At 28.9% G+C, this 14,865-nt stretch overlaps 2 protein-coding genes across 3 annotated transcripts; one reads left to right on the forward strand and one right to left on the reverse strand.

The window, feature by feature from the left end:
• The first annotated feature begins 9,179 nt into the window (after window positions 1-9,179).
• On the forward strand, window positions 9,180-10,718 carry LOC111676776 (ficolin-2-like). Of its 2 annotated transcripts, none has more exons than XM_046950748.1 (4): window positions 9,180-9,292; window positions 9,721-9,821; window positions 9,879-10,427; window positions 10,491-10,718. In XM_046950748.1, exons 1-4 carry the CDS (start codon window positions 9,209-9,211, stop codon window positions 10,606-10,608), a joined length of 852 nt encoding a protein of 283 aa, XP_046806704.1. In that variant the 5' UTR covers window positions 9,180-9,208; the 3' UTR covers window positions 10,609-10,718. The 2 variants fall into 2 exon arrangements, with proteins under 2 accessions (XP_046806704.1, XP_046806702.1); XM_046950746.1 differs by having other exon boundaries at window positions 9,186-9,290; window positions 9,716-9,821.
• A 582-nt stretch (window positions 10,719-11,300) lies between these two features.
• LOC111676781 (ficolin-2-like) lies at window positions 11,301-14,034 on the reverse strand. The gene is made up of 4 exons (XM_046950745.1): window positions 13,924-14,034; window positions 13,754-13,866; window positions 11,678-12,229; window positions 11,301-11,609 (listed from the first exon to the last, which is right to left on the reverse strand). The coding sequence occupies exons 1-4, from the start codon at window positions 14,002-14,004 to the stop codon at window positions 11,444-11,446; spliced, it is 912 nt and encodes a 303-aa protein (XP_046806701.1). The 5' UTR covers window positions 14,005-14,034; the 3' UTR covers window positions 11,301-11,443.
• Between the last annotated feature and the right edge of the window lie 831 nt (window positions 14,035-14,865).

Genomic DNA, 14,865 nt, shown 5'->3' on the forward strand with positions numbered 1-14,865 from the left:
TTTTGTGTATTCAAGAGGTTTCATGAGGATTAAATGGAAAAAAGGTTGTTATCCTCTAAACAAAACTCATTAATTCAGGAATAAAATTGTCTTCAGTTACTATTTTCCATAATTAGTTGAGATGTTATTGTTGATTTTGAAAAATAAATTAAGTCACCCGCATTGCGGAGTCCTCATCTGTATCAGATCAGCGAGAGCGAAAGGAGGTATGGAAGGTGTCTTTAAGGTATTTAACTAAATGAGTTTCTACACACCTGGATTAGTTCCACCGTGTCTTCATTGAAATGTTTTCTTTCTTAATTTTTTATTAATTACGACCTCGATAACATTAAATCATCTTTATTGTATTTCAAAACATTATCTTCCCCCAAAAATGTCATTTTAATAGAAGTTTAGTGGGATTTGTATTATTGTATCCTCTAGTTTACACCTTTTAATGTTATGGTCTATCAATAGTTTAGTAAGGGTATATAAAAAACTGTAATATGGTGTATGATAGTTGCTACATACTCAGCAGCATTACAACCCAGCAAAAAATAACTTCCAAAGAAGCGAAAAAGAAGTAGAATTTATTCAATGGAATAACTGGAAAAGACCTGAGTGATAATTAATCACATGCTTGACACATGCGTTCCCACGACAATTGGATCTTTGCTCCGGAACGACCCGAGTCATAATCGGCCAAAGATTGTCAACCCAGCGACAGCTGTTTCGACCGAAATTTTGTTCCCCAGGAAAGAACTATCGGCCACAGTCGAGCTGTTACAATAACAACATACTTGACATAGGTGTTATGTCCTTTCTATTTGATTTCAAATTCAGTACATCTAAAGGAAGTAATTTTTATGTTCTTTTTTCGAAGTTATGAGGAAGTGAAATTGTAGTATTATAAAATACAATACATAATTTGACTCAAATAAAATTAACTACAAAATAAAACAAGTAATACACCTTTATACGAATAAAATGTAATTTAGTTTTCATAATAAAGCATTTACGTTGAATTGTCCTTGCCTCAGATATCCTACAGCCATTTGCTGTTTAATAAAACTTTGGATATTTAAGTAAAATGGGACCTTTTTAGAGGGGCTAGGGCCAAATGAGGCCCTGTAATTATAAAGTTCATCGGGGTCATCAAGACTAGTATAGAACTTGGTTTTGCAGCTTTTGTCTATTAAACATAATTATGAACTTAAAAGCCCTATTTGGCGGGTTCAGTTCTATGGGACCTAGGTGAAATAATGGATCGATATTAACTGTTTTCAATAGGCTTCGTCTACGGTATAATATAAGATCATGTGCAAAATGTCATTGAATTATCTCCACAATTGTGACCTGTAGTTTGATTACAATGTTTACAAGACCTATTTGGGGGTACAGTTGTATGGGGGCTAGGTGAAATAATGGACCGATCTTAACCATTTTCAATAGATCATGTTCCAAATTTCATTCAATTATTTTCAAAATTGTGGCCTGTAGTTTGATTACAAGGTTTATATGGACGGACAGACGGACGGACATAGCTAAATCGACTCAGAAAAATATTCTGAGCCGATTGGTATACTTTAAGGTGGGTATAGGACCAATATTATTGTGCGTCACAAACATCAGCACAAACCCAATATACCCTACCTACTAAAGTGGTGTAGGGTATAATTAGTTTAGGATATATAACGTGCAGATCACAAAATATAAACATATAAACAAATACATATGGGCATAATATCAAATGATCCAAGTTTAAAATTCAACATTTCCCGATTTTCAGCTATATCGGTCAAGAACTGCCGGAGTTAGAGGGGGACAAAGTTTGACATATATGTATCGTACATATTTGTGGATCATTCTAGGAATACCCCTCAACTATGAGTAATAACGTACTGAACACAATAAAAATATTTATTTTTTGATAGGGCTTCAGTTTTCTTCCCAACGATCTTGACCTCATTACAATATATTTAAAAACATTCTATGCAATTTTTTTGAAATGGGTCTAAAACAAATTCAGTAATTTTGAGCTTATCAGGAGAAAAATAATATATTTTTTTCTTTTTACCTTCTTATTTTGAACTCGATGTATTTTACACTCGTATTGTTGGTCGAAATACCAACTACTTCTTGACTTCGTTAAGTTTAGATTACAACATATACATACAAAGTCAAATTAAACGTTTAACAATCAATTCCCGAAAATCAATGTTCAACTCATGAAAAATCATCGTTTAACACTTAATACCATAATATTATCGTTTATTCTCGAATAATAAAATTGTGTAGATTATAAGATCTTCCGCCATTTTCTGCTTATTTTAATTATTAACATACTAACACTTCCATACCAGTTTGATATATTAATTGCTGTTTTCAAAATACGATTAAAATCAAAAAGTTTGTAACCGACACCCGGTTGAATTCTTTTAACTCAGTTTCATTTTGTATATCTAAACAAAACATTCGAAGCTTGTAATTATTCCTACTGAGGTGGTAGGTACACTATATAATTTCCACACAAATTGCTTCATAATTTAGACCCTTCATTAAAGTTCATTTTAACATCTTATTGTTGCTATTGTTTTTAGTTCATTTGTTTGTTTTGTAAATTCTTTAAAGCCAAGTTTTATTAATATTTTATTAAATTCCAAGGCTGTAACGTTGGTGGCGTTTCCTTAATGATAAATCGTGTAAAAGGTATTTTGTTGTAATCAACAAATTTTTGTTTTGTTAACAAATTTTAAAATGTACTTTTTTGAAAAATTATATTGTTTTATGTTTTTCATCGTTACAATTTTTTTCTGTTTTTAATTTGCATAGGAAATAAATGCTCTTTATTATAAGATTTTAATAATATTAATATAAAATCAACTAGTAAGTATAACGATTTAAGTCTAAAGTACCCTACTTTAGATAGTGTTTGTTTTGCAAACTATTTTTACAGTGTTTTTCTGTTGACTTTTTAATAAAAAGATGACTAACTTGTAAAGTAATATGTATTCGCTAAAGACGTTAAAAAATGATCACACTTTTGATTACAAATGAAATAAATATTATAAATAGTTTTAATTACACAACGACAACGTTTTATTTAAATTTATTCTACAACTAAATATGTTCTTTAAGTATTAATAAATAAAATATATCTCCACCTTTTTTAATAGTATTGCGGTTTTATATAACAGAAGTAACTGTCATGTATATTGTCAGCAGTTCTAAATGGTAGGAGTTTAAGACACGAGCATTTAAATGCAATATCAAACAGAATACTTTTTATGACATGAAATTTAAATCGCATGTCGCTTGACATTCGTTCTTTACGTTTTAATCGTTGCCACACTTGTAAATCTCTGGAGAAATATTAAAAATAAAATAACAATTAACTTTATTTAAATCAATTTCATTACAGTCCTATTGCTGCCATGCTTGGGTGCTGTAAAACAATTTAAGAAAATATGATATTATTGAAATTTTCAAAGTGTTTCGAATAAAACACAGTTCAGTTTAATAGTTAAATAAATTGATTAATTACTTTTATTGAAACAAATTATTGGTATATGTGAAAGTTATACAGTTGATGACAAAAATATAAGGAATGTCTGTATAAAGCAAGAATTAGTTTTTACGTTCCATTCCGCAACAAATCAGTTGATACGGGTTTGTTATACAAAAACTTAACGGCACCGTAAACCAAAAACGAATCAGCTGATTCAACACGGTACTGAAAGTAGACTCTGAACTATAAAATTTATAAATATGTTAGTTTATTAATACAAAAAACTTTCCATTGAATAAGATTTGTAAATCCCTATTTTAAAATCCTCTCTCTGTATATTTTTTAAAATATAAGATTTATATCAACAACTTAGGAAACATTTCTTTTGGCGACATAAAAACTTCTTGAATATTGAATAGATATTATTTCAATCAATTAATATGCAAATTATTTACTATGCTACACCATTTCCAAGTATAAAAAAAATCAGTTTCAGATGTAAGGAATTATTATGAAAGTATTCCAGAGTATATTTGTCCTCTTCTTTAAGAATTTGTTCTTTGCGATATAGCTGTTGTCACACATGAAAACTTCGCCTTAATACTTTCGACCTATTAGCTGCGTCCGGATCTATTTCATATTAGATTTTCAGCAATGGTTTTAGTCGAACATTTTTGCATTTATTTTTTTCGAGTTCCCTTAGCTTTATGGAAAGTATATTCGCCTTACATTGTCGATTATTCCTGAGCATTGTTCAGCAATTGGTCCGTTTTGCCTCCCAGTTTAAAAATAACAGTGTAGCAAAGGATTCATACGTTTATTTCTTCCAATATTTCGCTTGTCTATGATATTTCTTTCGGAAACAGTGGCTCAAGGTTTTCGAAAATATTATACTATAACTATTATCATCGGATAACAAATTTATGTGGTAAATTTAATCGGTAAATTTAATAACATATTCATCTTTTAACCATGTTATCGACCGACTAGCCTTAATTCATTTCTATATAAAACTCTTAACAGAGTATCTAATTAAATTTTAGAAATTTAGAATTTTCCCAAATTAAGATCTTGACTATGTAATTCGTTGCCCCATTAATTGTATATATTCTGGGCCTATGTAAGTTATCTGTCAGTTAATCGGTTGAAAGCACAAAAGGGTACAGTAAAAAAAAACCTAAAAAAATAATTGTATTGTTGTAATCGCTATAGAAAGTTAAAAATTAATATATAGTATAATGCAGTTACGGATCCAGCACCATATTTTGCGGGAAACTTTTTTTACTTATTTTCTTTTTCCTTTTTCCTAATTTTTTGTATTTTGAATGTAGTTTTCGGTTTTGTAAAGGGAAATAGTGTATGCAAAGGGTGACCCAAATATAGTAGTCCTCACGAAATATTTCATGAAGTTGTTGTAAATTTGACTCATTTTAATCTGTCCTCAGGACCCTGAAGGAAATGAAGCAGGTACTAATACTGGCAATTATTTTTGAAACGGAACGGGTATACTGAAATGTAAGGAAATGTATTTACTTACAATATTTTTTAATTATTTTCTTTTGAATTTTTGTAAATAAAACCATATAAAAACCTGGTTCGTAGTAATTTTTAACTAAACCCATATAGGAGGATTACAAAGGAGCAAAACCACCAAATTAACTGGTTCTAAAGAACACGATTGGATCTACAACTAGTGGTACTAGCAACTCAATATTAATTTGAGCATTAATATAGTATCCCTGCAGGAAATGAAGTGATAATTGTCCTAATTTCACTAGTACTAGCACTAGAACAGTAGACACTAGTACAAAAGGGTTTAGAGTTTATATGAAAAAAATACTAGTACTAGAAGTAGTTGAAGGTCCCCATTGGTAATAAACTGGTTCTAAAGGACCTAATTGTGTCTAAGAGTACTAGTATAAGTCTAGAACTAATGGTACTAGTAATTTTTCAAACACACTCAATGTTAATTTGAGCATTAAGATGGTATAGGAAAGTTTACAGTTGGGAACTAGTACTGGTGATTTTAGTACTAGTGCAATATTATTTTGGTACTAGTTGCATTTCTTGCAGGGAAGTTATACACAATGAAAGTATGACTTTAAAATAGGAAAAAATTACATTAAAAAATCCTTATAATTGGGACACCCTTTGTATTAAGAACTATTTCTGTTTTAATAGTTTCTATATGTAAATTTATTTTGTGCTCAATTAAAACAAATTCGAAATTCAGTATCTGTTAAGCTGCTTAAAACTACTGAACCAGCCAAGTGATTAATGTTTGATGATTTTAAAACGTAATATTTTGTAAAGAAAATTATCAGTTTTATGTGACAGCAAATAAAATGTTAATTGCTCTTAACACTTTCTTAATTAATTTAATAAATTACTTTAATTAAAATGAAATTAAATAAAAAAATTAATAGTCATAAATAATTTTCCCTTAGTTTATTTGACGTATTATGACATGAAAAAATGTCGTAAAAAATGTTTATAAAAATTATTAGCAATAAATTATTATGGTTTTTGTTAATTAAAAGTAAATAGAAATGTTTTTTTATATAAATATTTAGATGGAATATTCAATATTCTTAAATTGGCTTATAGTCGTTTAAGTTGTAAACTCATAAAATTGTTAAGACGATGCGACATTGGTTAATGTTATCCGATTTTACTTGAACTTTTAAAACTCAAGAGTTTTACTAAGTGTATTACTAACTCCACCCGCATTCTTTAATACTCGAAAAAATATAAAAAGAAAGTAGCTTAAACTTATAAAACAGACATTTATTAAATATAAAGTACTAAATATTTCAATTATTATTTTAATACACTTCATAATATGCATTACGTATTTAAATTATATTAACTTATTTACAACTATACACAAAAAATAAGAGAAATATATGGATCTTACGTAAATCTTAATGAAAATGAAACTTAATAAATTACACAATTTAAATTAAACAAGTACAAGTACAAGTACAAGCACTTCCTCGTGTAACTACATGTTTCGTAAAAGTAAAACCCTTTTAATATTTGTTTTTCTCAGGGCTAAATAACTAGTGTGTCGGCTGAAGATCGTCTTATAATTGTCTCCCATTTATTTTGTGTTAATCCAATATGAACTGGTAACAAATACTAAATACATGCGTGTTAACATCTCATAAATTTATTTAAAATTAATCGTATATTTCTCTTTATTTTTTTTATTTATCATAGAAATTGTCTGGGCCAGTAGTAATAAAAAAAAAATAAACAACCGTTAAATTTATATTTAAATTTCATCCGCATGACGGCGAAGAAATGTAAGAAGAAAAAGTGCTGTTGCTAATATAATTCAGTGACACCTTAAATACTTGCCGCCAGTTAGACAAAAAATAATTCTTAATAAATTTTCCATTTCTCAAAAGTCAGAAAATATGTATGAAAAAAAAAAACAAACGTGAAATAGAAAATTATTGGTCAATAAAATGAAAAACAGTTTAAAATATTTTCCAGCCAACATGATTTCATTTTATTATGTCCAACTATTTTGCTCGTTGTACATTATCTTTTCGTAATGCATCAATCAATAAATATGCTAAGCTTCCCGATAATGTTGATGGTGCAATGGTTGGCTGAAATGTTCCAGTTTTTCGTTGTTATTCGGTGTTTGTAGTTAATTTAAATAATTTATGTTTGCCAGCACTCTTTGAACGCCTTAAATATCAATGAATCTATAAATTACATTTGTATAACAAATAACAAGCAAGATCAAGGATATCACAAGAAGCTTAAGGCTACCAAATGTTGCACAAACCGCCATTAAGTAGTATTGGAAGCAGCATTGGTAGCTGCTACAGCAGCAACAACTTGCATTAGACAGCAGTTAAAAGCGTGCACACACTTGCGCCCACTTTTCAGCAAATGCAAATGTCTAAAATAAAAGTGGTCAGCGGGCTGCCAACTAGAATGAATAGTAAGTAGTTGTACTACCATAGTTGGCGGATATTAAAATTTGAGGTATCTTAACAAGGACAACTATTTAATTTACAAATCGTATATCGTGGAGCGATTTTACAGAAATATAGATAGTTGCACCATTCTTCATTCAGAATGTGGAATCTGATACCTTTAAATTATTCATATCAACGATCCGCTTTAGCGACAAGAAAATACTAAAATGTATCTGGTACATGAAATGAAAGATCGAATGTTCCTTCACGACCTTCTGAGTGCCAAATGCGTCACTTCCTAAAGTATGTTTTTCGAATCATAGCCATTGCGTTGCTTGGCAACTCTTAATCTAATTTAAATTATTCCGCAAACAATATGAGAGTACCCACTCTAAGTGATTAGTTTCTATTAGAATAGATTTCTAAGTATGTGTGCGAATAATCTCTTCTATTCTATTTGTGATTTTTATATTCATTATCTATCAAAAATGCTGTAAAATTACTTGTAAAACTATGATTTCTTTCGTATACTATAAATTCAACACTTCTTTATAGACATGAGTGTGTGTGCGTTTTTTTTTTCAATCAAGATTGGAATACAAGCACTTTCAAAACAATTTTCTTTTCTTGGCCTGTTACAGCTTGGTTTGGTTTGATTTAAGCCTGGGTTGTCTCAAATAATTTCTTTGTATGAATTGTATGGCTTAGAGGCTTTAAGCCATAACTGTCACTGATAATAACACCTTAGTGGTCACTTAAATTTATAATCCATTCTATTTTAAATTGTCTGTCCGTATATTCTGCCATTCGTTCATATACGAATTGTTTCAAGAGTTATTTGTTTTTGTGAAAAGTTTTTCATCTGCACATTGGCAAGCGCTTTTAACTGTCATATTATGTCGCTCTTTATACGTATTATGGTCATTTCGGATGAGATGAGATGTCTTACACAATTGTCCAAATCATTTACGTAATAAAAAAGCTAAAATAGTAAATAAATTTGTAAGTGTGATTAAAAAAGAAATGCATTTAAATGCAAATAAAGAAAATATATTTTAATTGTTTTGTATGGTGACAGATGGAATGTTTGTAGAATTTGAATGTATATGTTAATAAATTATGTCCGCGACGGTAATATACATACATACATCCATTCATATATACATGGTTATGATGAAATGAGAATATGTAACAATTTCAAATGCACGTAGACTTGAACAAATCGATACACAGGATCGATTTATTTATTATAGTTCCATATTCCGAAATTAAAACAATCTTATAAATTAGTAGAACTCTTTCCTTAATAGATCCAAGCCCTCATTAAATTCCCAATTCCGGAAAAATGTATGTATATATACACTTATATATATACTGTTTTGGGTCAACGATCAATCAACGATCTATATAAAGTTCCTTCCAGAAAATTTCTTTAACACTTATTACTGACATAAAAAATGGCAATGAAATTCGACCCAAAAAAGTTTAATATAAGCCAAAATGTGTCTAAAATTCCACTCGAATACATTTTATTCATATGTTTATAAATCGTTTTGTATTTTTTTCGGAGTGGCCCATAAAGATGCATTTTCGAAAAAACACAGAAAATTTACTTACATATAGGTATTTAAAATTCTGTATTTAGATTCGCTTTTGATTAAGTTGAATAAATAATATTGATAAGGTTGTCTCATCTTATCTGCGGAAGTAAACAGAATTTACTAATAAACGTATTTTTAAAATCAGTTTATAAAAATCTTCTCATTAGAAACGTTAAATCATAATGCAGTTGTTTGCGAAAATATTTCTAATCGTGTTCGTATTGCAAAACGTAAACTGCGAATTTGAAATTTGTAACAATGAAAATGTAAGAAATATTACATAAAAAAATTTGTGGGAATTGATTAAGAAGAACTTGAACTTTGACTGGCGATAAGAAGTAGATATTTTATTTAACTTTCTGATATGTGCCAAAAAGCTCACTGTTTGGAGAGAAAAAAGGCCGTTTTTCAAATCGGTTTCTTATTTTTTTATATAACCTGTTTTCTGATCAATCAGTTCCAGATTGTAAAACCGGCCCAAGAATATTTCTCGAATATCTCTTTTTCTGCAACAGTATCTGTTTAAGTAAGAACCAAGTCCACTTCGTGATATTGTCAGTTAATGAATTTTTTCGAGACTTAAATTGTGAGACTGGGCTCGGAAATTTTCAACTTAATAATAGATTTTATAGCTTTTAAAGAAAAAAATAGTATTTCCATTTATAAAATTATTTTTTTTAATTAATTACATAAGGAATGTCAAGCTAATGAAATTATGTTTTCCGATGCCGCATCCACTGATTTGAATACTTTAGTTAAGCATGCAATACAATATTTTAGTGAGTTAAATAAAAAGTAAGTGAAAATATTAAAATACCTAAAAAACACTATTAAATATGTTTAATCTTACAGATATGACAAAAAAATTAATTCAATTTCATCCGATATTAATCATGTTAAAAAGACTTTAATGGTTGGTGAGGGTTCAACCAACTGTCTTCAGCCACCAGAACAGCAAACAGATATTGAAACAACAACTGAAAATCATTTATATAAAAATCTCTGGGTTATAATACAAAGACGTCAAGATGGTTCAATAAATTTCTATCGTAGCTGGGATCATTATAAACATGGTTTTGGTAATCCATTTCGTGAGTTTTTCATTGGACTAGATAATATACATTATCTTACGAACAGTGGTCCCCACGAGTTGCTAATTCAGTTGAAAGACTTTAAAGGCAATCTAAGATATGCGCTCTATGATGAATTCCTGGTGGGCGATGAAAGTGAAAAATATCAATTGAAAAAGTTGGGAAGTTATAGTGGCAATGCTAGTGATCATTTAAGGAGTCATGTGGGCATGTATTTCTCCACCAAGGACAGGGATAATGATGCAAGTACCAATTTACATTGTGCAAAAAGTTTTCAAGGCGGTTGGTGGTATAATAACTGTTTGACAAGGTACATTATGAATTAAAACTTATTTTATAATAGAGAAAAATGATTAACATGTAAACTTTGTAGCAATTTAAATGGACCCTTTCGTACGCGTTACGTTATCAGTAATATTGGAATTACTTGGGGAAAATTTGATGAATTGCGGCTTCAAACTGTTCAAATGATGGTGCGTTTAAAAAGTTAAATATATTTTTATTGCACATTTAATTTAAATACAAATATGTTTTACATAAAACTAAATATAAATATACTCAAACTATATTGTTATTAATTTTTTGTAGAATAAAATACCATTTAGAATACGAAAAAGTGTCAGGAAGCCCCCTATTACAGATTTAAATTCAATAAGGACTCTGAGTGTTTAATTCTATGTTTTTTGGTTTATTATTAGAAAAAGATTCAAAAAGATTCTACGTAAAACCTAAGTACAAAACTCATCAAGCTAAGTAGTTTCGTATCTCCGTTAATTATGGACCTATTTTCTGATGCTGCTCGAAAGCATATTTAACAGAATTGTTGAAATTTTAAGTCGCTACGACATCTGGGATCTTCTGAATATTGATTTCAACAAACATATCAATGGACAGATAGAATAAATTCGACTAGTCTATATTAAAGGACTATATACTTTATAAGGTCGGAAAATTATATTAGAAAAATTATAAACGGAATGACAAATGTACTGAGTATGTACTCTTCTTACGAAGGTGATGGGTATAAAAACAGATATGAGCGAACTTTTCATTTGCCAATAAAAATATATAAAAACTGGTTTCAGAATTATTCTATAGACCGAACTACACCATTTTAAGTTTAAGTTGAGAAAATTCAAATTAAAGTTAAAAATTTAAATTAATATTGAAAAAAACCATTTGAAAATGTTGTACTTAATTTAAATTTAATTTGGTATGTCTTAATTTTAAATTGGATTTCTGAAATTCATTTTGTTGTTTCACAATATAAGTTTGGATGTGGCCAAAAACGATATAGCATGTTTTTTTCTTTTTGGCAGTGTTTTTTTAATAATGCTTAATTTTATTTTCTCTGTTTTTATCTTTTGCTCTTAACATTATTTGTGAAGATTTATAGGAAAATAATATGTCATCATAAGAACCCCAAGTAATACCAATACCTCTTTCACTTTCCGTCAGATTAGGACTATGGCTGTAGCGTCCATTGAGATTACTAAAACAAATAATAAATAAAATATATTTAAAACGTCCAAATACTAATTAAAATCAATATATTATTACCTAGTCATACAATGATAATACCACCAGGCACCCTTAAACCATTCAGCACAATTTCCCTCATCGGCATAATCGTTATCACTATCTTTGGTAGAGAAGAACATGTTCAAATGCAATTTTAAATAATTGCCCAGCGTGCCACTATATTTTCCCAATTTCAGCAAACGAAATCGATCCGTCTCATTACTAATTAAAAAGTGATCATAATGAGCATATTTTGTTATACCGTCAAAGTTTTCCAATAGCACGAGCAGTTCATGGTCTCTGTCATTGGTAAGTTCATGAATTTTATCGAGTCCTACAAAAAATTCTCCTCCAACATCATTGCCAAAGCCATTCTTGTACTCTGTCCAATTTCTATAGAAATCTACAGAACCATCATGACGCTTCTGGACAATAATCCACAAATCATCATAGAGACTGTATTCGTTTTCCGTATCGCTATCATCGACCTGTAGAGCGGCGAGTCGTTTGTTGAGGTTAATGGTTTGTTTGTTAAGGATTTCTTTGATATTTTCGACTTCGGTAGTTAATATTTCGATTTTATTGTCTATTCTAAAAAAATAATAAAACATACATACATATAATAAATTCGGCTATAACATATCGATATTAATACTAGCAACCGTCCGATTTTTTTGGCCATTTAAGGGCACTTCACACGATCACACTATACGTAGTCTAATGAAAATGTAAAATTAAATTCCATTGGTAAAAAACAATAAAAAAGTAAGATGGAAACAGTTGTTTCACTTTTTTGTATGTGTTTACATAAAAATACATCCCTGATCTAATGCAACCTGTACCCCGTTTCTGTAACTTTGAGTGAGAAGTTCTCGCATCGAGAAGTGTGAAACAAAAAATTCCATCGTTTCTCGATTTGTGAGTAAAAAGTGTTTCTGTAACTTAAAGTGAGAAGAGGCTGCACGAATTACGTTTTTATTGGAAATTTCCAATAAAACAGCTGTCAAAAACACAAAAATTAAAAGAAGAAAACAAAAATTGCCGAACAAATTTATAAACGAAGAATAAATAAACAAAAAATATAGAAATTAAATGAAAATTGTTCGAAAAATTATCCCACTAAATTTGCCCTTGGCAAATTCTAAGTTTATGTCCACGTACTTTTTTAGCATTTGCTTCTGTATATCCGAAATTCCTCCTATTTTCTAAAAATTAGTGAACAATATTTATTTTAATCTTAAATAATTATAAATATAACATTACTTTTTCATTGTCTCATATAATTCATGTTTAAATTAAATTTTATTTACTTAAAAATTTCCTTTTCGGACCGTTTTAAAATGTGAGTTTTTTTGACAGTTCATGTGAGAAACTTCTCACAAAATTTTCTTACAGAAACACTTTTACTCACAAATTTCCAATAACTTAAGTCTAAAAACATAAATGACAGATAGTTCTCACAAAATTTTCTTACAGAAAATTATATATATATTATATTTTGTTTCAATTCACATTGTTTTTTCTTCAATTTCACTGTTTCATGCGAGAACTTCTCGATGCGAGAGTTACAGAAACGAGGCACTGCTTGTTTTTTGAATCATTTCAAAAAATGTCTGTCAAATTTTCCATCCGTATTCTCTCTCAATGAGTGATGGTTTCATTACATATTACGTTTAGACGATCCCATCCGTACTCTTCTACACAAAATTTTGACAGATCATATTACTTGTGTGATCGTGTAAATCTGGCTTTATGGGAATGAACACTTAAACAATTTTTTTGTTAAATTTCTTATAATACATACATAAATATGTATCTTGATATTTTAAAAATTTTTTAAAGAAGTAACTTTCTTTATCCAAGAGAAGTTATATGAATGATAAATCTGAAGATCCACGCGTTCTACGCTTTCGCATTATACGCGTCTGTCAAAAAGGTACATTCAATGAAATATGCTTGAAGTAGATATACTTTCTACTTTTATAAGTTTCTCAAGCGGCGCACGAACCTGTCAGTTAATTTTGGCACTTTTTATTCTTTATTTATTTCGTATTTATGTAAAATATATTTCATATATATTCAAATTTTTTACAAATTGTCCATGAAATGTCCTACCTTTTATTAAGTTCCTGTAGATAATATGTGGTATTCCGATTACCTTCTATAATCATTCTTAACTCAGCAAAGAATGAATCCATTCTTAGAAGGCTTGCATGTTTGCACTCATTCTATAAAATATAATAAAATTCTATAAGAATTTACGAATTTCAAACCATTGCACTTACATTATCACAAACTAATAGTTCCGCATTTAACAGTTTTAATAATAAGCAAATTTGAATGATGATTATTTTAAAAAAATACATTCCGATTGTTCAGATAGACGTGCACTTTGAAGCCGTGTTACTCTATAAGTGATTAGTTATTAATTGTTATTTAAATTTAATATATATTTGTTTTTAAATCTTATCAATATATTGTAATTTTATTTTATTATTAGTTTACTGTGGGAATTATAGATTACAATCATATGAACAAAACTATAAATAAATATCACGATGTGATGAGTCTTAATTGTTGAAAACGTACTAGTCACATGACTAATTCTAATGAGGTGTAACAATCGTTAAGTGACATTTATATTATCAAAAATCAAATATAAACAGAATATTTTCGTTAAATTTTCTTTAAGTGTAAAAATAATTTCACAATTCAAAAAATATAAAAATTAAAAAAAAATCATTAAAAAACAAACTGAAAACGACAGCAACAAGTCTGAGTTATGTCAATAATATTTAAATGAAAATTCCGATACATCACCATTAGATTTATGAACAAATGCAAAAAACAAATTGTTAAAATCACTTTTTATAACAAACAATGTAAATTATTTTAATTAATAAAAAGTTAAATATTTTGGCGACTAAACAATAACGACGGAGCGTGCGTGATCTGTGATTTTCTGTGTCATGTACCGCCTTTGTTCCAATTTTAAATTAGATTTATTGGATATTGCTCATTCCATTTTCAAATATTTATAAATTCTAACTGCAATAATGAGCAATAATTTATTTTCATTTATTTGTAATTTATTTGAAAATGACTACTGCATCGATAATTTCACAATTCTTCCGCATACGAATGCGAACCAGTGAACAGCTGTAGAAGAAGAAAAAAAAAATAATCATATTTAATTTTTTTCTGCTTTTAAAAATTTAAATATTTAC

The sequence above is a fragment of the Lucilia cuprina genome, chromosome 4, assembly GCF_022045245.1.
Source record: "Lucilia cuprina isolate Lc7/37 chromosome 4, ASM2204524v1, whole genome shotgun sequence".
NCBI lineage: Eukaryota > Metazoa > Arthropoda > Insecta > Diptera > Calliphoridae > Lucilia > Lucilia cuprina.